General features: G+C 55.2%; 1 protein-coding gene across 15 annotated transcripts in view; it reads left to right on the top strand.

Moving 5' to 3' along the window:
* Kmt2d (lysine (K)-specific methyltransferase 2D) overlaps positions 1–23,201 on the top strand; it is a 42,409-nt gene that overhangs the window by 15,133 nt on the left and 4,075 nt on the right. For 3 of the 15 annotated variants that reach the window (XM_017316674.2, XM_017316675.2, XM_017316676.2), the window contains exons 16-52: positions 722–903; positions 1,059–1,223; positions 1,311–1,420; positions 1,510–1,557; positions 2,117–2,338; positions 2,556–2,675; positions 2,763–2,876; positions 3,047–3,177; positions 3,260–3,410; positions 3,570–3,635; positions 3,810–3,920; positions 4,094–4,231; positions 4,330–4,414; positions 4,521–4,762; positions 4,839–4,912; positions 5,105–5,155; positions 5,240–7,054; positions 7,156–7,338; positions 7,414–7,550; positions 7,744–9,725; positions 11,464–11,587; positions 11,723–11,807; positions 11,905–11,971; positions 12,070–12,302; positions 12,399–15,350; positions 15,453–15,593; positions 15,719–15,886; positions 16,043–16,202; positions 16,842–16,917; positions 17,031–17,206; positions 17,405–17,535; positions 18,051–18,183; positions 18,257–18,384; positions 18,528–19,668; positions 21,514–21,650; positions 21,740–21,870; positions 22,317–22,364. In XM_017316674.2, coding sequence (XP_017172163.1) covers positions 722–903; positions 1,059–1,223; positions 1,311–1,420; positions 1,510–1,557; positions 2,117–2,338; positions 2,556–2,675; positions 2,763–2,876; positions 3,047–3,177; positions 3,260–3,410; positions 3,570–3,635; positions 3,810–3,920; positions 4,094–4,231; positions 4,330–4,414; positions 4,521–4,762; positions 4,839–4,912; positions 5,105–5,155; positions 5,240–7,054; positions 7,156–7,338; positions 7,414–7,550; positions 7,744–9,725; positions 11,464–11,587; positions 11,723–11,807; positions 11,905–11,971; positions 12,070–12,302; positions 12,399–15,350; positions 15,453–15,593; positions 15,719–15,886; positions 16,043–16,202; positions 16,842–16,917; positions 17,031–17,206; positions 17,405–17,535; positions 18,051–18,183; positions 18,257–18,384; positions 18,528–19,668; positions 21,514–21,650; positions 21,740–21,870; positions 22,317–22,364 — 12,158 coding nt within the window. Of the gene's footprint in view, positions 1–721; positions 904–1,058; positions 1,224–1,310; positions 1,421–1,509; positions 1,558–2,116; positions 2,339–2,555; positions 2,676–2,762; positions 2,877–3,046; positions 3,178–3,259; positions 3,411–3,569; positions 3,636–3,809; positions 3,921–4,093; positions 4,232–4,329; positions 4,415–4,520; positions 4,763–4,838; positions 4,913–5,104; positions 5,156–5,239; positions 7,055–7,155; positions 7,339–7,413; positions 7,551–7,743; positions 9,726–11,463; positions 11,588–11,722; positions 11,808–11,904; positions 11,972–12,069; positions 12,303–12,398; positions 15,351–15,452; positions 15,594–15,718; positions 15,887–16,042; positions 16,203–16,841; positions 16,918–17,030; positions 17,229–17,283; positions 17,369–17,404; positions 17,536–18,050; positions 18,184–18,256; positions 18,385–18,527; positions 19,669–21,513; positions 21,651–21,739; positions 21,871–22,316; positions 22,365–23,201 lie in introns of those variants that run through there. The other 12 variants (XM_017316680.2, XM_030248624.1, XM_030248623.1 and 9 more) reach the window with 9 other exon arrangements.

The following is a 23,201-nucleotide window of genomic DNA, read 5'->3' as shown; positions in this document are numbered from 1 at the left end:
AATTTATAGCAGACATTGTAGTTTCTTTCCATAGGCCAATCCTTGTCAGTGTAATTCAGTCCGTTGTGTAAATGCAGACTGTAGAAAAGACTTACTAGTAGAAAACGTGCTCTGTGGTCAGGAGGGATGGCACCTTTAATCCAGGCAGAGGCAGGCGGATCTTTGTGAGTTTGAGGTCAGCCTGGTCTACACAGTGAGCTCCCAGTCAGTCAGAGCTCCACAGTGAGACCCTGTCTCGAACAAACCAAACCAAACAGATAACAGAACCAAACCATGGTATGTTCTGGAACCAGAGCGGAGAATGGACACTGGAGCTCCACATGTACAAATAGATAGCGTTGTCTTTAACTTAAGGTATAATCAATCCGTCCTTTGGGTTTTTCTAAAAACTACCAATTCATTAGTTAATGCACGAGTAACATTTATTAGCTTGTTTTAGTAACAGGTTCTAAAAGGTGAAGGAACCTGAGGGAAACGAACCTTGTTCTGTCGTCAGTTTGGTCCTTCCTTACCAACAGCTGTGTTGTTCACTCAGTGGGGCTGTGGTTGGGGATTTCTGTTCAGCCCAGCTCCTGGAAGCCTCTGGAGAGGTTTTGCTGTTTGGTGTTAAGAGTGCTCTGTCCAAACCCGGCTGGCCGGCTGCTCAGAGGTCTGCCCTCAGCCGTGTAAGCTCTTCGAATCCCTCCCCGACACAGCTGAGGCATCTCCTGTTCTCCACCAGATCACCAAGGTGATGCTGCTGAAGGGCTGGCGTTGTGTGGAGTGTATCGTGTGTGAGGTGTGCGGCCAGGCCTCCGACCCTTCGCGCCTGCTGCTCTGTGATGACTGTGACATTAGCTACCATACATACTGCCTGGATCCCCCACTGCTCACTGTGCCCAAGGGTGGCTGGAAGTGCAAGTGGTAAGGAGAAGCAGCCTGGGCTCCGACGGGAGGTGGTGAATGGCCTCAGATACAGTTAGCAGTAAAAGAGACCAGCCCGCTGGGCTGCTGCTCAGTGGGGGCGCCCGCCTCTGGGATCCTAGGTTGGGTGCTGAAGGTCTTTCTGCTTCTACTAGGTGTGTGTCGTGTATGCAGTGTGGGGCCGCCTCCCCTGGCTTCCACTGTGAATGGCAGAATAGTTACACACATTGCGGGCCATGTGCCAGCCTGGTGACCTGTCCTGTCTGTCATGCTCCCTATGTGGAGGAAGACCTGCTAATCCAGTGTCGCCACTGTGAACGGTGAGGGCATCCCTTCTCCTTAGGTCGACTCCGGGTGCTGCTGTGAGCTGGCTTTGCCTGTGCTCACCCTCGTCTTCCTCTCCCCAGGTGGATGCACGCCGGCTGCGAGAGCCTCTTCACAGAGGATGAGGTGGAGCAGGCCGCCGACGAGGGCTTTGACTGTGTTTCCTGCCAGCCCTATGTGGTGAAGCCTGTGGGTGAGCATCGGGTGGAGGAGGCCGATGATGTGGGTGTCTTGCTTTGGAGAGTATCCTAAGCTCACTTTGGTTCGCCCTCCTTCCCGCAGTGCCCGTCGCCCCACCAGAGCTGGTACCTGTGAAGGTAAAAGAGCCAGGTAAGCCACAGACATTTTGAATTCCCAAACCAGCTAAGACCGGAGACCATCTCCTCTGCTCCAACCTCTATAAACTTTAAAGACTCAGGCCTAGTCAGTGGCAAAGTTATGATTAGAACCAAGATTTTCCTATTCCCAGACATGGTTCATTGCATCAGGCAAATCAGCTTTTTAATACAAGAACCTCATTCAAGAGAGCACGGCTTTCTTCTCACAGAAGGGACAAGGCCATCTTTTCTGCCACGGTGTGGGCACCACTCTTTGCAAGAATGCTGGCCTTCAGCAAGTAGAGTTCTTCCTGTCTCTTGGCAGCTAGAGAGTCCGTTAGGTGAACCTGTGGTTAACAGGTTCTGGACATAGCAGGCTTCTGCAACAGCACTCATCTTAGAATCCCTCAGTCACTGGTAGAGCTTCATTGGCCTGCTGTCTCAGCTCTTAGGAACTGACAGGACTTGTCTGTCACTGCTTGTGTCTCAGTTGGGTACATGGGTTGACATGTGGAGTTTTGGTTTCCATGGGGCCTCTGTCCAGGGGTCATATGTTCTTCCCTGTTGTCCAGAGCCCCAGTTCTTTCGCTTCGAGGGTGTGTGGCTGACAGAAACTGGCATGGCGGTGCTGCGTAACCTGACCATGTCACCACTGCACAAGCGGCGCCAGCGGCGAGGACGGCTAGGCCTCCCAGGCGAGGCAGGGCTGGAGGGTTCTGAGCCCTCAGATGCCCTTGGCCCTGATGACAAGAAGGATGGGGACCTGGACACTGACGATCTGCTCAAGGGTGAAGGTTGGGCTGGGGAATCTCAGAGAAAGGCAGATAGCGGGAGAAACAGCCCATAAGAGTTGGGATGTTGGGTAGGGGCTACAGAGCCACTACTGGTCTCCACTAGCACTTCGTCTTACTCAAGTGGCACTGTGGCAGGTTACTGGGTTCCCTCTTGCAATGTGACAAGGATAAAAGGGCCCATTTCTCTGATCTGCCTGTCTTCTTCTGTTACATGCAGGCGGTGTTGAGCAAATGGAATGTGAAATTAAGCTAGAAGGCCCCGCCAGCCCTGATGTAGAACTTGGCAAAGAAGAGACAGAGGAAAGCAAAAAGCGCAAGCGCAAACCCTATCGGCCAGGTGAGGCCTGGGGTGGCTTCGTGGGGGCAGTGAGGGGCAACGCACAGGCTCTGGTGGCTTCTCATTCTTGATTCTGCTTTCTCACAGGCATTGGTGGTTTCATGGTACGGCAGCGGAAGTCTCACACCCGCGTGAAAAGGGGGCCTGCTGCACAAGCAGAGGTGTTGAGTGGGGATGGACAGCCCGACGAGGGTGAGACGGGTGAGGGCTCCTGTGGGGCCTGGGAGGAAGGCGGGGCCACAGCACATGGGGCAGTGCCAGAGAGGCCAGGCTGTGAACTCACTGTGAGAAAGCCTGAAGACATGGGTAGGAAGAGTTTTCCAGCAGAGTTGAAGTGTGCTCGGTGACTCCTACCTGTCTCTTGTCTGTAGTGATGCCTGCTGACCTGCCTGCAGAGGGCTCTGTGGAACAGAGCCTTGCTGAGGGGGACGAGAAGAAGAAGCAACAGCGACGAGCGCGCAAGAAGAGCAAGCTGGAGGACATGTTCCCTGCTTACCTGCAGGCAGGTTTCTGACTCCCTGGGGTCAGGGAAGGGGCTGTGTCCACGGGCATCAAGAAGTCATTCCTCTTGACTTTTCCTGCAGGAAGCCTTCTTTGGAAAGGACCTGCTGGACCTGAGTCGGAAGGCCCTGTTTGCAGTTGGGGTGGGCCGGCCAGGCTTTGGACTGGGAGCCTCAAAGCCCCGGGCCGATGGAGGTTCGGATAGGAAGGAGCTTATGACGGCCATGCACAAAGGTTAGTTTATAAAGATGAAGTGCTCTGGGGTGTCCAGCTTACCTTCTGCCTCGTAGTTGGCAAAGATGTCTGGAGGTGGGATGGGGGGGTGGGCGGAGGGCTCCATTCTGGGTGTCGGGCGTCACCAGTCTCTGACTGGAGTGGGGCTGTTGCTCACAGGAGATGATGGCCCGGATGTTGCAGATGAGGAGTCCCATGGGCCTGAGGGCACGGCTGATTTACCAGGTGAGGACTGCTGGGGGGATTGGGTCTCATTTTGGTCTTGCTTGTTATCAGTAGGCTCTGCCTGCCCCTGAGCACTCCCAGAGTTGGCGCCTGGGCACTGTTCTTGGGGTTTGTGTTGGCCTGAGTGGTGTGTGCCTCCATACCACTGATGGTAGCCTTCTTCTGGTATTCTAGGGCTTGAGGATGGGGGTGTAAAGGCATCCCCAGTGCCCAGTGACCCCGAGAAGCCGGGCACCCCAGGTGAAGGAGTGCTTAGCTCTGACTTAGACAGGATTCCCACAGAAGGTGAGGCTCGCACAGTGTGCTGGGTGTGAGGGTCCTGCATGGGAAGGAAGGGCCCATCTGTGGAGTAGATCTGTGCTGCTCTGTTGGGAGAGTCCTGCTTACCCTCCTTGGCCATGGCCTGTAGACCTGTGGGGTCAGCTCAGCAGCGTGTGCACCCCGTCATTCTCCCACAGAACTACCCAAAATGGAGTCCAAGGACCTGCAGCAGCTCTTTAAGGATGTCCTGGGCTCAGAACGAGAGCAGCATTTGGGTTGTGGGACTCCTGGTCTAGAAGGTGGCCGAACATCACTGCAGAGGCCCTTTCTCCAAGGTACTTAAGGCAGGGGGTGGTTCCAAGTCTGCCATAGCTGGCCTTGCTACCTGATTAGATCGGCAGCTTCTGTTTCTCTGATCCTGTTGCTCTTGTAGGCGGCCTCGCTTTGGGCAGTCTCCCCTCCAGCAGCCCGATGGACTCCTACCCAGGCCTCTGCCAGTCGCCCTTCTTGGATTCTAGGTTGGTATCTGCGCTTAACTTTCTTGGGTGGCCCCTGTCGTCTCCCTCCGTGTGGGCACCTGCCTGAAATCCCTGCCCTATGTGACTCTCTGCCCCTGCGCCCCAGGGAGCGCGGGGGCTTCTTTAGCCCAGAACCCGGTGAGCCAGACAGCCCTTGGACAGGCTCAGGGGGCACCACACCCTCCACCCCCACCACGCCTACCACAGAGGGCGAGGGAGACGGGCTGTCCTATAACCAGCGGAGTCTGCAGCGTTGGGAAAAAGACGAGGAGCTGGGTCAGCTCTCCACTATCTCACCTGTTCTCTATGCCAACATTAACTTTCCTAATCTCAAGCAAGATTACCCAGGTATTTCTGGGCGAGGGCAAGGGAAACAGCCTGATAGGTGGCGGGGTCCCCCTGACCTGACCTTTCTGCTCCCCAGACTGGTCTAGCCGATGTAAACAAATCATGAAGCTCTGGAGAAAGGTTCCAGCCGCTGACAAAGCCCCCTACCTGGTAAGAGCACGGGCGAGCTTCAGGCCTGGCATGGAAGCGTTTTAGTGGCTTACCTCAGGTCCTTGTTCTCCTGTCATCCCCTGCGCAGCGGGGTGAGGAGGGACTGAGCTCTGGGGAGGCAGTTTGATAGGGAGACGGGAGCTGGGCTTGAGGTGGACTTCTAAGCCCTGTGTCCTGTCCTGTGTCCCTCAGCAAAAGGCCAAAGATAACCGGGCTGCTCACCGCATCAGCAAGGTGCAGAAGGTGAGTGGGCGGCCTTCCTAGGACTGGGGACGCAGGTCGTGCCTTCAGTCAGCAGCCTGACTGCTCCACTTGCTCTCTCTGTAGCAGGCTGAGAGCCAGATCAGCAAGCAAGCCAAGATGGGCGACATAGCCCGTAAGACTGATCGACCGGCCCTCCATCTCCGTATTCCCTCCCAGCCAGGGGCACTGGGCAGTCCGCCCCCTGCTGCGGCCCCCACCATTTTCCTTGGCAGCCCCACCACCCCTGCTGGCTTGTCTACCTCTGCGGACGGGTTCCTGAAGCCACCAGCGGGCACAGTACCCGGCCCTGACTCACCTGGTGAGCTCTTCCTCAAGCTCCCGCCCCAGGTGCCCGCCCAAGTGCCTTCGCAGGACCCCTTTGGACTGGCCCCTGCCTACGCCCCGGAGCCCCGCTTCTCTGCGGCACCACCCACTTATCCTCCTTACCCAAGCCCCACTGGAGCCCCTGCCCAGCCCCCAATGCTGGGTACCACAACTCGACCTGGGACTGGCCAGCCAGGGGAATTTCATACTACCCCACCGGGTACCCCCAGACACCAGCCTTCCACGCCTGACCCCTTCCTCAAACCTCGCTGCCCCTCATTGGACAACCTGGCTGTGCCTGAGAGCCCAGGGGTAGCAGGAGGCAAGGCTTCTGAGCCTCTGCTCTCACCCCCACCTTTTGGGGAGTCCCGGAAGTCCCTAGAAGTGAAGAAGGAAGAGCTTGGGGCATCCTCTCCTGGCTATGGTCCCCCAAACCTGGGCTGTGTTGACTCACCCTCTGCTGGCCCCCACCTGGGTGGCCTGGAGTTAAAGGCACCTGATGTCTTCAAAGCCCCCCTAACCCCTCGGGCATCTCAGGTAGAGCCCCAGAGCCCGGGCCTGGGCTTGCGGGCCCAGGAGCCACCCCCTGCCCAGGCTTTGGCCCCTTCACCTCCCAGCCACCCAGATGTCTTTCGTTCTGGCCCATACCCCGACCCCTATGCCCAGCCCCCATTGACTCCTCGGCCCCAACCACCACCCCCTGAGAGCTGCTGTGCCCCGCCTCCCCGATCACTGCCCTCTGACCCTTTCTCCAGAGTGCCCGCTAGTCCTCAGTCCCAGTCCAGTTCCCAGTCCCCACTGACCCCACGTCCCCTGTCGGCTGAGGCTTTCTGCCCATCCCCTGTAACCCCTCGCTTCCAGTCCCCTGACCCTTATTCTCGTCCACCCTCACGACCTCAGTCCCGTGATCCCTTTGCCCCATTGCATAAGCCACCCCGGCCCCAGCCCCCTGAAGTTGCCTTTAAGGCTGGGCCCCTAGCCCACACTCCACTGGGAGCTGGGGGCTTCCCAGCAGCCCTGCCCTCTGGCCCAGCAGGTGAGCTCCATGCCAAGGTCCCAAGTGGGCAGCCCACTAATTTTGCCCGTTCTCCCGGGACAGGCACATTTGTGGGCACCCCATCTCCCATGCGGTTCACTTTCCCACAGGGGGTAGGGGAACCTTCCCTAAAACCCCCTGTCCCTCAGCCTGGTCTCCCTTCACCCCATGGGATCAACAGCCATTTTGGGCCTGGCCCCACCTTGGGCAAGCCTCAAAGCACAAACTACGCAGTAGCCACGGGGAACTTTCACCCATCAGGCAGCCCCCTAGGGCCCAACAGTGGGCCCACAGGGGAGGGCTATGGGCTGTCCCCACTACGCCCCGCATCCGTTCTGCCACCTCCCGCACCTGATGGATCCCTCCCCTACTTGACGCATGGAGCCTCACAAAGGGTAGGCATCACCTCTCCAGTGGAAAAGAGAGAAGACCCAGGAGCTACAATGAGTAGTAGCTCTTTGGCCACACCTGAACTCTCAAGTGCCCAGGATGCAGGCATATCTAGCCTCAGCCAGACAGAGCTGGAGAAGCAGCGGCAGGTGAGTGGCTATCCCACAGCTGGTCCCACCGTGCTCATACCCTCTCCAGCCCCGCGATCGATCGGAGTGGATTGGACTGACTTGTCTGTTTTCCTGGACAGCGCCAGCGACTACGGGAACTGCTGATTCGACAGCAGATCCAGCGGAACACCCTGCGGCAGGAGAAGGAAACAGCTGCAGCAGCTGCAGGTGCAGTAGGGCCTCCAGGCAACTGGGGTGCTGAACCCAGCAGCCCTGCCTTTGAACAGCTGAGCCGAGGCCAGACCCCTTTCACTGGGTCTCAGGTAGGTAGATTGGCAAGGGGTGGTGGGGCCAGCGTCCTGAAGGTGGCTACACCGTCATCTGCTTCTGTCTTCTAGGATAGGAGCAGCATCGTGGGGCTACCCGCCAGCAAGCTAGGCGGCCCCACGCTGGGCCCAGGGGCCTTCTCCAGCGATGATCGGCTCGCCCGGCCACTTCCGCCAGCCACACCTTCTTCCATGGACATGAACAGCAGGTGAGGTTCCGGGAGGGAGGGTGTGTGTGTGTTCAGGTCTTCTCCCTATCACCCATCCTTCTGTTATGATTGCTCTTCCTTTCTTCCCTCACTGTTTCGTCTGTCTGTCCATCTGTCGTTCCTCACTAGCCTAAGCCTCTATTCTTGACCTTCATGTTGATTGATTTTCATAGACTACTGCATATTTTTCCAGGCAACTTGTCGGAGGCTCCCAGGCCTTCTACCAGCGAACACCCTATCCTGGGTCCCTGCCCTTACAGCAGCAGCAGCAGCAACAACAACAGCAGCAGCAACAACAGCAGCAGCAGCAGCAACAACAGCAGCAGCAGCAGCAACAACAACAACTGTGGCAGCAGCAGCAGCAGCAGCAGCAACAACAGCAGCAGCAGGCGGCGGCAGCAGCAGCAGCAACCTCCATGAGACTTGCCATGTCTGCTCGGTTCCCGTCAACTCCTGGACCTGAACTTGGCCGCCAAGCACTAGGTTCCCCCTTGGCAGGAATCCCCACCCGACTTCCAGGCCCTGCTGAGCCAGTTCCTGGTCCCGCTGGCCCTGCTCAGTTCATCGAGTTGCGACATAATGTGCAGAAAGGACTTGGACCTGGGGTATCTCCGTTTCCTGGTCAAGGACCCCCTCAGAGGCCCCGTTTTTACCCAGTCAGCGAGGAACTCCATCGACTGGCTCCTGAAGGTCTTCGGGGCCTGGCTGTTCCAGGCCTTCCCTCACAAAAGCCTTCAGCCCTGCCAGCCCCCGAGCTGAACAACAGCCTCCATCAGACGCCCCATGCCAAGGGCCCCGCCCTAGCCTCTGGCTTGGAGCTGGTCAGCCGCCCACCGTCAAACACTGAACTTAGTCGTCCCCCTCTGGCCTTGGAGGCTGGGAAGTTGCCTTGTGAGGACCCTGAGCTGGATGACGACTTTGATGCCCACAAGGCCCTGGAGGATGATGAAGAGCTTGCTCACTTGGGTCTGGGTGTGGATGTGGCCAAGGGTGATGATGAGCTGGGCACCCTGGAAAACCTGGAGACGAATGACCCCCACCTGGATGACCTCCTCAATGGAGATGAATTTGACCTGCTAGCGTACACTGACCCTGAGCTTGATACTGGGGACAAGAAGGACATCTTCAATGAGCACCTAAGGCTGGTGGAGTCAGCAAATGAGAAGGCTGAGCGAGAAGCCCTGCTGCGGGGGGTGGAGCCAGTGTCCTTGGGCCCCGAGGAGCGGCCTCCACCTGCCCCAGATAACTCTGAGCCTCGCTTAACATCTGTGCTCCCCGAGGTGAAGCCCAAAGTGGAGGAGGGAGGACGCCATCCTTCTCCTTGCCAGTTCACCATTAATACCCCCAAGGTGGAGCCAGCCCCTCCTGCCACTTCCCTCAGCCTGGGTCTGAAGCCAGGACAGACTGTGATGGGCACCCGGGACACTCGAGGAGGAGTGGGTACAGGATCGTTCCCCAGCAGTGGGCACACGGCTGAGAAGGGCCCCTTTGGGGCCACAGGAGGAACACCAGCTCACTTGCTGAACCCCAGCTCACTGAGTGGCCCAGCTGCATCCTCTCTTCTGGAAAAGTTTGAGCTAGAAAGTGGGGCCCTAACCTTACCCAGTGGGCATGCAGCAGCTGGGGATGAACTGGACAAAATGGAGAGCTCATTGGTAGCTAGCGAGTTGCCCCTTCTCATTGAGGACCTACTAGAGCACGAGAAGAAGGAGCTACAGAAGAAGCAACAGCTTTCAGCACAGACTGTGCTGCCTGCCCAGCAGCAGCAGCAGCAGCAGCAGCAGCAGCAGCAGCAGCAGCAGCAGCATACCCTCCTTCCCACACCAGGCCCTGCCCAGGCACTGCCTTTGCCACATGAGCCTGGGCCACCACAGCAGCTTGCTCTAGGTATTGGAAGTACCCGGCAGCCAGGCTTGGGCCAGTCGATGGTGCCCATCCAGCCACCAGCTCATGCCCTTCAGCAGCGCCTGGCCCCATCCGTGGCTATGGTGTCTAACCAAGGGCATATGCTAAGTGGGCAGCAAGCAGGGCAGACAGGCCTGGTACCCCAGCAGAGTTCACAGCCAGTGTTGGCACAGAAGCCCATGAGTGCCATGCCAGCGTCCATGTGCATGAAGCCCCAGCAGCTGGCGATGCAGCAGCAGCAGCTGGCGAATAGTTTCTTCCCAGACACAGGTAACTTCACATCGGCGTGTACGCGTGATGCTGCTCATCACCAGGTGGGCACTGACTCTAGGTAAGGGAGGTGGGACACCGAGGACGTTGGCTGAACAGCAAAGCACTGTAAGCAGAAAGTCAGAGCTTTTGAGAGGGAGATGGCTGGATGCCTGAGTAGCAGAGGTTTTATATCTGGTTAAATTTGGGACTTGGAGAGAAGTACAAGGATATGCAATCCCGGTGCGAGAAAGGTTGCAGGAAAAGCTGTGGAGAGCAGGGAATGGTAGGGCAGAGAGTGGGCTCTGCTCTTGTCTCAGTTGGTCGTAGTGAGGAACGTCTCAAACTGAGGGCATCAGTGAGGAGGTACTGTGTCAGATGCTGTTTGCCACTACGTGCTCGATTTCATCTTAACAGACTCATGCAATGGGTCTGGTTGGTTTTGGTTATAGAAGAGGAAACTGAGACATGAAAAAGTTAAGTAACCTGTCTGAGATTGTACAAGTAGGGGTTGGATCTGAACTTCATGGCATTAACATTTCATGAGAGTGAGATTAGTCCTTTACAAAGCTGAGAGTCAGTTTTGTGAGCAGGAGAGATACATAACAAAGTATAGGTCAGGCATGATGGTGCAGGCCACAGTAATTGAGAGACAGGGGCAGAAGGATCTCTGAGAGTTCAAGGCCAGCCTACTCTACATAGTGAGTGCCAGGACAGCCAGAGCTAAATAGGGAAATCCTTTCCCACAACAATTAATTAAACAAATACAGCACCCCAAAAGTGTAAACCAAAGTGTCGGGCTTTGGTTTTCTTCTGCTTGCTTTATGGTTCCGTTTGTTGTTTGTGCGGGGAGGGGATACGAGTAGGATGTATCCCAGGCTCACCTCAGGCTCACTCTGGATGAGGATGATGTTAAATTTAGTATTTTCCTGTCTTGCCCATCAAGTGCTGCAATTATCAGCATATGCCACCGTACCTGGTTTATTCTAGTGTGGTTTGTCTTCTGAGGCATGGTCTCACTATATAGCACAGGCTGGCTTTAAATTTAAAATCTCCTATGGTAGCCTCCATGAGCTAGAATTACAGATGTGCACCACTGTGTCCTTTTAGGTTGTTTTGGTTGTTGTTGTTTTTGTTGTTGTTTTTCGGGACAGGGTTTCTCTGTATAGCCCTGGCTGGCCTCGAACTCAGAAATCCACCTGCCTCTGCCTCCCAAGTGCTGGGATTAAAGGCTTGCGTCACCACTGCTCGGCAGTTTTTTTTTGTTGTTCCTCAGTCCTAGATTAGCAGGACAGTGGGCTGCTGGGTGATGTTTTTGTGTCACAGACAGCTGCTGTCTAAGGCTTTGCCACAGTGCCTCCACCTTGGTTAATTGGGCTGTGTTGGTTGTAGACTACTACTTGTAAGAGTTGTGTCTGGCTCAGAAAGCATGCCTTTATTGTCACATGATCCTCTCTAGCACCAGGAGGTAGGCAGAATAGCAATCTTTGTCTCTGATCGAGTGAGGGAAACGGAGGCTTCCACAGTAGAGTGGCGCTGCCTGCCTGAGCAGACCCCTGCTGATGCTGTTTCTTACAGTGTAGCGACACAGGACAGTGTTTCAGGGGTGTTAGTGCTGCATCACCAAGTTCCTGGCTTGGCTGAGTAGACTTGCCACATTGTTGTTCTTTATGTAGAGGTCAGGGCATTGGGAAAAACAGCCATCATGCCACGGAGCCTGGACTCTCAAACCCAGCTTGTTTATCTCTTCCTTCCTTAGACCTAGACAAATTTGCTGCAGAAGACATCATTGATCCTATTGCAAAGGCCAAGATGGTAGCTTTGAAAGGCATTAAGAAAGTGATGGCTCAGGGCAGCATTGGTGTGGCACCTGGTATGAACAGGTGAGACTCGGGACTGGGGTGGGCTGACTCTCTTATGTCATTTGTTGTCCTGGTTCCCTCCCAACATGCCCATTGCTTTGTGTGTGACCTGTGCCCTCACTGACACCAGAATGCCCTGTGCTTTATAAACTGTAGGCAGCAAGTGTCCCTGCTGGCGCAGAGGCTCTCCGGGGGCTCTGGCAGTGATCTTCAGAACCACGTGGCACCTGGGAGTGGCCAGGTGAGGGGAAAGTGGAACCTGTGTTCTGTCTCACTGGGCTTCCTTTCTGAGGGCCTGCCATGGAACAGTGACCTTCTAGAAATCTCTTTTACCACAGGAACGGAATGCTGGTGACCCTGCCCAGCCTCGTCCTAACCCGCCCACTTTTGCCCAGGGAGTGATCAGTGAGTATGGGCAGAGGAGGAGGGTGCAGAGCAGTGGTTAGGAATTCTGGAAGGAGGTCACTGTTTTGTGGATCTTAACATACAAGTTCTATTCCCAGATGAGGCTGACCAGCGGCAGTATGAGGAGTGGCTGTTCCACACCCAGCAGCTCCTACAGATGCAGCTGAAGGTGTTAGAGGAGCAGATTGGTGTGCACCGCAAGTCTCGGAAGGCTCTGTGTGCCAAGCAGCGCACTGCCAAAAAGGCCGGCCGCGAGTTCCCCGAAGCCGATGCTGAGAAGCTCAAGCTGGTCACTGAGCAGCAGAGCAAGATCCAGAAGCAGCTGGATCAGGTGGGGAGGGAGCAGAGTTTAGAACCCAGAGACCAGGGCAAAGGGACGGCAGGGTGGGCAGTCTCCAGGCTGACCTCTCCAACCCTCCTATGTTAGGTCCGGAAACAGCAGAAAGAGCACACAAATCTCATGGCAGAATATCGGAACAAGCAGCAGCAGCAACAGCAGCAGCAGCAGCAGCAGCAGCAGCAGCAGCACTCAGCTGTGCTGGCTGTCAGCCCTTCTCAGAATCCTCGGGTACTCACCAAGCTCCCTGGCCAGCTGCTCCCTGCCCATGGGTTACAGCCACCGCAGGCACCTCCGGGTGGGCAAGCTGGTGGTCTTCGTCTGCCTCCAGGGGGTATGGTACTACCTGGACAGTCTGGTGGTCCATTCCTCAATACTACCTTGGCCCAACAGCAGCAACAGCAGCATTCTGGTGTGGCTGGATCCTTGACTGGCCCCCCTGGGAGCTTCTTCCCCGGCAATCTTGCTCTCCGAAGCCTTGGACCTGACTCGAGGCTTTTACAGGAAAGGCAACTACAGCTGCAGCAGCAACGAATGCAGCTGGCTCAGAAACTACAGCAGCAGCAGCAACAACAACAACAGCAACAACAACAGCAACACCTCTTAGGGCAGGTGGCAATCCAACAACAACAAGGTCCCGGAGTACAGAACCAGGCTCTGGGTCCTAAGCCTCAGGGCCTTCTGCCTCCCAGCAACCACCAGGGCCTCCTGGTCCAGCAGTTGTCCCCCCAGCAGTCCCAGGGATCCCAGGGCCTGCTTGGCCCTGCCCAGGTGACAGTGCTGCAGCAGCAGCAGCAGCAACAGCAGCACTCTGGAGCTCTGGGTCCTCAGGGCCCTCACAGACAGGTGCTTATGACTCAGTCCAGGGTGCTGAGCTCCCCTCAGCTGGCACAGCAGGGTCACAGCCTTATGGGACACCGGCTACTCACAGCCCAGCAGCAGCAGCAGCAGCAGCAGCAGCAGCAGCAACAGCAACAGCAGCAGCAACAACAGCAACAACAACAACAGGGATCTATGACAGGGCTTTCCCAACTTCAGCAAGGAATGATGTCACATGGTGGACAGCCCAAAATGAGTGCTCAGGCCTTGGGTTCTTTACAGCAGCAGCAGCAACAGCTACAGCAGCAACAGATGCTACAGCAGCAACAGCTCCAGCAACAACAGCAACAGCTACAACAGCAGCAACAACAGCAACAGCTACAACAGCAACAACAGCAACAGCTGCAGCTACAGCAGCAGCAACAACAGCAACAGCAACATCTGCAGCATCAGCAGCAACAACAGCAGCAGTTGCAGCAGCAGCAACAGCTGCAGCAGCAACAACAGCAGCAGCTGCACTTGCAGCAGCAGCTGCACCAGCAACAACAGCTGCAGCTTCAGCAACAGCAGATGGGCCTCTTGAACCAGAATCGAACTTTATTATCTCCGCAGCAGCAGCAGCAACAACAGCAGCAGCAACAGCAGCAGCAGCAGCAGCAGCAGCAGCAGCAGCAGCAGCAGCAGCAAGTGACACTTGGCCCTGGCCTGCCAGTCAAGCCTCTTCAACACTTTTCTAGCTCTGGAGCCCTAGGCCCAACCCTCCTCCTGACAGGCAAGGAACAAAACAATGCAGAGACAGCGCTTCCTTCAGAGGTCACTGAGGGACCTTCAACACATCAAGGAGGGCCACCAGCAGTGGGGACTGCACCTGAGCCAATGTCTGTTGAGCCAGGGGAGGTGAAGCCTTCCATTTCTGGAGACTCACAGCTCCTCCTTGTCCAATCCCAGGCCCAATCTCAGGCCACCTCAGTGCAGCTGCAGCCCCCGCTCAGGCTCCCAGGACAACCCCAGCCCCAGGTGAACTTGCTTCACACAGCAGGTGGAGGAAGCCATGGGCAGCAGCTAGGGAGTGGATCCTCCTCTGAGTCCCCAGCTGTACCCCACCTGCTGGCCCAACCCTCTGTTTCCTTGGGGGAGCAGCCTGGACCTATGGCCCAGAACCTTCTGGGCTCCCAACAGCCCCTTGGGCTAGATCGACCCATTCAAAATAACACAGGGTCACAGCCTCCCAAATCAGGGCCTGCTCCGCAGTCTGGGCAGGGTCCTCCTGGAGCTGGAGTCATGCCTACAGTGGGTCAACTTCGAGCACAGCTCCAAGGAGTCCTGGCCAAAAACCCACAGCTGCGGCACCTGAGCCCACAGCAGCAGCAGCAGCTGCAGGCACTCCTCATGCAGCGGCAGCTACAGCAGAGTCAGGCAGTACGCCAGACTCCACCGTTCCAGGAGCCCGGGACCCAGCCCTCTCCCCTCCAGGGTCTCCTGGGCTGCCAACCTCAACCTGGGGGTTTTTCTGTATCTCAGACAGGACCCCTCCAGGAGCTAGGGGCAGGGTCTCGACCTCAGGGCCCACCCCGGCTCCCTGTCCCACAAGGAGCCTTATCTACAGGACCAGTGCTTGGCCCTGCCCATCCCACACCTCCACCTTCCAGTCCCCAAGAGCCAAAGAGACCTTCACAATTACCTTCCCCCAGTGCCCAGCTAACCCCAACCCATCCAGGGACTCCAAAGCCCCAGGGGCCAGCCTTGGAGCTGCCTCCTGGGAGGGTCTCACCTGCTGCTGCCCAGCTTGCAGATACTTTCTTTGGCAAGGGGCTAGGACCTTGGGACCCCTCAGACAACCTCACAGAAGCCCAAAAGCCCGAGCAGAGCAGCCTGGTACCTGGGCATTTGGATCAGGTGAACGGACAGGTGGTACATGAGCCGTCCCAGCTCAGCATCAAGCAGGAGCCTCGGGAAGAGCCGTGTGCCCTGGGTGCACAGACAGTGAAAAGGGAGGCCAATGGTGAGCCGGCTGGGGCACCAGGCACCAGCAACCACCTTCTGCTAGCAGGCTCCCGCTCGGAGGCTGGGCATCTGCTCTTGCAGAAGCTTCTACGGGCAAAGAATGTGCAACTTGGTGCTGGGCGGGGGCCTGAGGGGCTTCGAGCTGAGATCAATGGACACATTGATAGCAAGCTGTCAGGGCTGGAGCAGAAACTACAGGGTACTTCCAGCAACAAAGAGGTGAGTACTTTGGATCGAGTGTTGTGACTGTGGAGGTCAGATGAGCAGGGCTGGGTCAGAAGAGGTAAGGGCAGCTGCCTTCACAGCGCTTGTCTTGTTTAGGATGCAGCCACAAGAAAGCCTTTGCCAGCGAAGCCTAAGCGGGTGCAGAAGACAAGTGACAGATTGCCAAGCTCCCGAAAGAAGCTGCGGAAAGAAGATGGGGTCAGGGCCAATGAGGCCTTATTGAAACAGCTAAAACAGGTGATCCCCAGGAGACAGTCCCATGGTCTCCCTCAGGATAGGAGGGTGGGCAGCCTGTCCTCCAAGGTCTGGCTAGATGCTGTGGAAGCTGCGCCTCTCCAGCATTGTCATCTTGCCCCTCCTAGGAACTGTCCCAGCTGCCGCTGACGGAGCCCACCATCACCGCCAATTTTAGCCTCTTTGCTCCCTTTGGCAGTGGCTGCCTAGTCAGCGGGCAGAGCCAGCTCAGGGGGGCCTTTGGAAGTGGGGCTCTGCACACCGGCCCTGACTACTACTCTCAGCTGCTTACCAAGGTCAGAAAAATGGCAGTGCGTTTTGGGAACACTAAGATTATTGGGGTTGGAGGTGGGGATGAGAGACTGGAGGAGAATGCTGGTGTCATGTGGGGCCAGGAGATGATTCCAGTGTCCCTATGCCATCTTGCACACAACACCCACCCCACCCCCCAGAATAACCTGAGTAACCCGCCGACACCACCCTCGTCGCTGCCCCCCACCCCACCCCCATCGGTGCAGCAGAAGATGGTGAATGGTGTCACTCCCTCCGACGAGCTGGGGGAGCGCCCCAAGGACACAGCCTCTGCCCAGGACAGTGAAGGAGCACTGAGGGGTGAGTGAGAAACTGGTCTCTCGGGCCTTGATGGATGAGTTCCTGACATGCAACGGTGTCCTGCCACTCAGTATCACACTGCCTTGTGCACTTACACCGAGACATTTGGTGGGAAGGGACGGTTGGGAAGGCTATGGGCTTCTGGAGGCTTGCAAAAGCAAAAAACAACAGGGTGAATCTGAGGGAAGTTTTGTGAGAAGAAACAGTCCAGCGTTTGTGGATATGGAACCCCAGTCTGACCAACATTTGAGCTCCAGCACATGAGTGTACTTAGCTATGAAGCTTGGACCACATAGCTTGGTTGACTTGATGGAGCCATGATGTCCTCCTAGATTAGATACTGTAACATTCATCTTGTTAAAGGGTGTAAATAAGGAGTGGTGGTGTGACTCAGTGCCTGCAATCCTGGTTGGAGCTGAAGAAAATAGACAGCTGGGATTATGAGTTTGAAGTCAGCCAGCCTGTGCTATATAAGTGGCTTGAAATGAGTGTGGCACACAAGGAAGGCTCAGTGTGTATAGTTTTCCTGCCCTAATGTCAGTTGAGTAGATAGTTGATCACAATAGCTGGTTGAACCTGAGGTGTTAGGGACAGAGCATCTCCACACTCCCCTTTACTCTCCTCTCTCCCACCCCTCAGATGCTGCAGAAGTGAAGAGTTTAGACCTGCTGGCTGCTCTGCCTACACCCCCTCACAATCAGACTGAGGATGTCAGGTGGGGAACAGGGGGGAGGGTGTCAGTTATGGCCACACCTCCTGGTCTCTATCTCTGACGGGGAGAATCCATGACCTGAGGCTGGACCAGCACTGTTTGTATCCAACCTGCAGAATGGAGAGTGACGAGGACAGCGATTCTCCTGATAGCATTGTGCCAGCTTCGTCCCCTGAGAGCATCCTTGGGGAAGAGGCCCCGCGTTTTCCTCAGCTGGGATCTGGCCGATGGGAGCAAGACAACCGGGCCCTCTCCCCCGTCATCCCTATCATCCCTCGCACCGGCATCCCTGGTGTGTGCTGCTCGCTGCGTGGGTAGTCAGCCGGGGCTAGGGTGACGGTGGAAAGTGGCTGACTACACGCTGCATGGGTAGTCAGCCGGGGCTAGGGTGACGGTGGAAAGTGGCTGACTACACGCTGCATGGGTAGTCAGCCGGGGCTAGGGTGACGGTGGAAAGTGGCTGACTACATGCTTCTCTCTCTCTGCCCAGTCTTCCCAGATACCAAACCTTACGGGGTCCTTGACCTGGAGGTCCCTGGAAAGCTGCCTGCTACAGCTTGGGAGAAGGGCAAGGGAAGTGAGGTGTCAGTCATGCTCACAGTCTCTGCCGCCGCCGCCAAGGTGTGTCCCAGGGGTACCTTGGGTCAGAGGGCGGTCTTCAGAGCTTGTCTGGATACAAAAGTTACAACTATCCAAATATTTGTCCTGAAAATCTGCTTTTTCTTGAAAGTCTGGACTAAGGACTGGGCTCAGTGAGGGAAGTAGGGTTCCTCGTAGGGCTCATCATGCCCGGATAAAGAGACAACTAACAGGCTGTCGAGTGACAAGTACTGCGAGACCTCACCCTCCAGTCACATTCGGTGGAGCTTTGCTGCAGGGTCAAAGAGAGCTGGAGAATGGTTAAGACAACAGTAGCAGTTTGTTTGTAGACGGTCTTACCATTCTCTCTGTGAAGCTCTATCCCTGCCACAGTTTAGGAGAAGCTATGTAAGGAGAGCTCTGTGGAGCAGGGAGCTCTGAGCACCCTCGGTGCAGCGGGTTTGTGGTGTCCTTGCCTTACTGAGCAGTCTTTATGAGTAGTGCTCACTGTGACACTGCTGACGGGTTTGCTCACATCCTCTCTTCTGCCCCAGCAGAACCTGAACGGTGTCATGGTAGCAGTAGCTGAGCTGCTAAGCATGAAGATACCCAACTCGTATGAGGTGCTGTTCCCAGATGGCCCTGCCAGGGCAGGCCTTGAGCCCAAGAAGGGGGAAGCTGAAGGCCCTGGTAAGTAGAGCAGGAGACCACGTTCAGGTCAGGGGGAGTTCTGGTGGGAGACTGACCCTTTTCCTTTCTATAGGTGGGAAAGAAAAAGGATTGAGTGGCAAGGGCCCAGACACAGGACCTGATTGGCTAAAGCAGTTTGATGCAGTGTTGCCTGGCTACACCCTCAAGAGCCAGTTAGACATCTTGAGCCTCTTGAAGCAGGTGGGTTTGGGAGAGAAGGGTCTGTTTTGGGAAGAAGGTACTCCCAGGGCAGAGAGGACAGTGGTCTTTTGAGGGCGTGGAGCCTGGAGGAAGGGGTTGGCTGGCTGAGGGACTGACACTAACATCCAGGGGTGTTCCTGTAGGAGAGTCCTGCCCCAGAGCCATCCATCCAGCACAGCTACACATACAATGTCTCCAACCTGGACGTGAGGCAGCTCTCCGCCCCACCTCCTGAGGAACCTTCCCCACCTCCGTCCCCTTTGGCACCCTCTCCTGCCAGCCCTCCGGCTGAGCCCATGGTTGAACTTCAGGCTGAGAGGCCTGCTGAGCCACCCATCCCTTCACCTCTCCCACTGGCCTCATCCCCTGAATCTGCCCGCCCCAAGCCCCGAGCCCGACCCCCTGAAGAGAGCGAAGATTCCCGCCCCCCACGCCTTAAAAAGTGGAAAGGGGTACGCTGGAAGCGGCTGCGGCTCCTGCTGACCATCCAGAAGGGGAGTGGTCATCAAGAGGATGAGCGGGAGGTGGCAGAGTTTATGGAGCAGTTTGGTACAGCTTTGAGACCAAGCAAGGTGCCTCGAGATAACCGCCGATGCTGCTTCTGTCATGAAGAGGGAGATGGTGCCACCGATGGGCCCGCCCGCCTGCTCAACCTCGACTTGGACCTCTGGGTACACCTCAACTGTGCCCTGTGGTCCACGGAAGTGTATGAGACCCAGGGCGGGGCACTGATGAATGTGGAGGTTGCCTTGCACCGAGGATTGCTAACCAAGTGCTCCCTGTGCCAGCGAACTGGTGCCACTAGCAGCTGCAACCGCATGCGTTGCCCCAATGTCTACCATTTTGCCTGTGCCATCCGCGCTAAGTGCATGTTCTTCAAGGACAAGACCATGCTGTGTCCCGTGCACAAGATCAAGGGCCCCTGTGAGCAGGAGCTCAGCTCATTTGCTGTCTTCCGGAGGGTCTACATTGAGCGGGACGAGGTGAAGCAGATCGCTAGCATCATCCAGCGGGGAGAGCGGCTACACATGTTCCGAGTAGGAGGCCTTGTGTTCCATGCCATCGGACAGCTGCTCCCACACCAGATGGCTGACTTTCACAGTGCCACTGCACTCTATCCTGTGGGCTATGAGGCCACGCGCATCTACTGGAGTCTTCGTACTAACAATCGTCGCTGCTGCTACCGCTGTTCCATCAGTGAGAACAATGGACGGCCTGAGTTTGTGATCAAAGTCATTGAACAGGGTTTAGAGGATCTGGTCTTCACCGATGCGTCTCCCCAAGGTGAGCAGCGCAGTGGGCCTGGCAGGTTATTCCAGGAGTCTCTTTACAGAGCAAGAACAGCTTTTATATAGTGGCCTGCCCCTGCCTCAAGCTACACAGTACCTTAAAAACCCCAAATGATGCCCCTGCCTCAAGCCACACAGTACCTTAAAAACCCCAAATGATGGGGTTCGGCCTTTCTCAGGAACTCTCCCTTTGCAGTTGAAACTGTTTTGCTCAGCCAGGCATACTGCCTCATGCCTGTAATGTCAGTACATGGGAGGTGACAGTTGGAAGACCTCAAGTTCAAGGTCCTCCTCAGATATCTATGGAAGCCAGCCTGGGAGACCTGGTCTAAAAAAAAAAAAAAAGCTTCATATTTTAGCTTTTTTCTCATGACCTTGGTAGATTAAATGGTATGTGTGTGCGCATGCGAAAGAAAGTGCATGCCCGTGCATGTGTATGCCTGTATGTGTACACACGTGCATGCATGTGTATATGTACATGTGTGTGGTTGTGTATGTGCATGCGTATGTGTGTGCGCGTGCGTGCGTGTGTGTGTGTGTGTGTGTGTGTGTGTGTGTGTGTGTGTGTGGTGTGTATGGTTTAGGTGTTTTCTTTGTTTTTTCCAAGACAGGGTTTCTCTGTGTAGCCCGACTGTCCTGGAACCGACTCTGTAGTCCAGACTGGCCTCAAACTCAGAGGTCCTCCTGCTAGGCGTGTACCACCAGTGCCTGGCTATATATAATATATTTATATATTGGTGTTTTTCCATGCATATGTACCACACATATGAGTTATATTCTGTTTTGAACTGTCATGTGGGTGCTGGGAATTGAATCTGGGTCCTCTGGAAGAATAGCCTGTGCTCTCAACCATCAGGCCATCTCTCCCAGCCTAAAATTTTTGTTTTTATTTTTCTGAGACAGAAGTAGCTCTGGCTGTCCTGGAACTTGGTCTGTGACCAACCTGGCTCTGAACTCACAGGGATCCACCTGCCTCTGCCTCTCAAGTATTGAGATTAAAGGCTTGTTCCACAGTGACCAGTTGAATGGTGATGTTTTAAGATCTATTTAAGGTCTATTATACACAACTTTAAATTCCTTTTTGTCCATATATAAAATCTTTTTAGAGTTTTGTTTTTGTGGGACAGGGGTTGGAACCCAGAAACCTGGACCTGCTAGGCAAACTCAGACCACTGAGCTGCAGCCCCACCTCACCCCATTCAAACGTTTTTTTAATTTAAAAAGTTTTTGGTTTTGTTTTTCAAGACAGAGTTTCTCTGTGTTACAACTCTAGCTGTCCTGGAACTAGTTTTGTAGACCACGCTGGCCTTGAATTCAGAGATCCACTTGCCTCTGCCTCCCAAGTGCTGAGATTAGTGTGTGTGTCCTTGTGTCTGTACTGATGATGAATAAGGCAGCAGGAAGTAGGTTTTAGTGAGCATATATTGTGTGTCACAGTTGAGCTAGTCAAGTGATTCATACAGGTTGTTCTGTCCACTGCGACCCAGAAGGTAAGCCTTGCCATTACGTGAGTGTACACAGACACACAGTGACTGAGTCTCGGGAGACTTGGGTGTTTGGCTTAAGTTCCATAGCCATTGCTCAAACTTCAACATACTCTATTCAACTGAAAGTATGTCTGTCCGTTCAGTAAGAACTGTGGCTCCTGCTCGGTCCCTGGGCCCTGTGCTTATCTCAGTATTACAGGCTCTGTCACTCCCCTCCACATTGAAACTGCTCTAGGAAATGAGGTGTGAGTCCTGAAGAGCCACGGGAACTGATGGCCATGTGGCGGGAAGTGGAGCTTAGGATGGGGCTTGGCAAATGTTACCCTAAAGGGTGCTGTCTGTCTCACATCTAGCTGTGTGGAACCGCATCATTGAGCCTGTGGCTGCCATGAGAAAAGAAGCCGACATGCTGAGACTCTTCCCCGAGTACCTGAAAGGCGAAGAACTCTTTGGGCTGACAGTGCATGCAGTGCTTCGCATAGCTGAATCGGTAAGCAAGCGGCAAGGAGCTGGGGCCAAGGTGGGAATACTTACTGGTCCCGTGCCAGAGGAGTAAGGCAGCCATCCCTGTGTCCACAGCTACCTGGGGTGGAGAGCTGTCAGAATTATTTATTCCGCTACGGGCGCCACCCTCTGATGGAGTTACCGCTCATGATCAACCCCACCGGCTGTGCCAGATCAGAACCGAAAATCCTCACACACTATAAACGGTGAGCTTGTGCGGCTAGGCCATGGGCTGGAGGTGTGGTAGGACCTGGCTGCCTTCTGAGGGTTTGAGATGCAGATCAGAGTTCTTTCCAGGAACCTGGGGAGTCGCCCTTAGCCCTGATTAGAGGCACACAAATTTCCTGGGGTACCCCTTACCTCTTCCCTAATCAGGGAAACAGGACAGAGTTCTCTTGGGCACCCTGGGAATGGCTGCTGGGGAGGTTCTTGGTCGACAGTGGTGAAACGTATATGGGAGCTGGTCACTTCTTTCTTCTTTGGTTTTGCTTCCAGAGGGGCCGGTGACCCTCCCAAACTTCAGACACCCTTGAGTGACTAGGGCACATTCCCTTTCCAATCTGAGTTGGTTTAGAAATAAATAACTAGAAGTATTCTACAGAAGCACTGCAGCCTTCCGTTTGTATAGCACTTTATACTTTTTTTTTCAAAGCGTTTTCACATCCATTATCTCATTTGATCCTCACAACAACCTTATGAGGTAGGTAGGGCAGGTGGTATGATCCCATTTTATAGCTGAGAAAACTGAGTCCCAGAAAGACTGTGTGACTAGATAAGGTCACACAGCTGGGACTAGGCCCTCCTCTTAACTTGTGGGTTTCTGGTCTTTCTGTGTACCACAGTAGCCTAACCTTGGTCCTCGGGTAGAGGGAGGCAGAGCCCACGGTAGCAGGCTTTCCATGAAGGCCTTTGGTGGCTCGAAGGCTGTCATAGAATGTCGAACACTCTACCCCTAGTTAGCCCTAGACCTTGATGCTCTACAACAGTGGTTTTCAAACTGTAAGTACATTGTTCCTAAAGCCCCAGCACATGGAAGCCAGCGGGCAGGCTTGCCCGTGTGTGTAACTACACCTTGGTAAGATTGGACTTAGCCAGAGGAGCCCTGTTTTCACCTGTGGATTGGAGTTACAGTCAACATTTTGTTGGAGAAAAGAATCTGCTAAATAAAGAGAAAAGCACCGGAGTGTTTGAAAACCACTGCTCTGGGCAAGACCTTCCTAGGGTGGTGAAAGGCTCCTTCCCACCAGGCAGCAGTCTTTCCCCTGCACTGAGCTGTCTGCACAGAGCCCAATGCTATGCTGCAGAGCGGGGCGGCCTGAAGAGAGGCAACGATGTCATCTTCAGGCTGTGAACTCACAGCCACTTAAAACTCAGATCGAGCCACTGTGGTACAGATGGCCCCCATTTTCAGGGCTTACAGTATATGCAAGAGGTAGGACTTAATCCGATTAAACAACAAATTGCCAGCTTAAATTCCGGCCTTGGGGAAGACCTCCAAGAGTGTGGCATTGAGCATGGTTTGACAGGAGGGTGTAGA

This window comes from Mus musculus, chromosome 15 (genome assembly GCF_000001635.26).
Source record: "Mus musculus strain C57BL/6J chromosome 15, GRCm38.p6 C57BL/6J".
Taxonomy (NCBI): Eukaryota; Metazoa; Chordata; class Mammalia; order Rodentia; family Muridae; genus Mus; species Mus musculus.
Note: the sequence above shows the minus strand (reverse complement) of the source record. Positions and strands in the feature narration are given on the sequence as shown.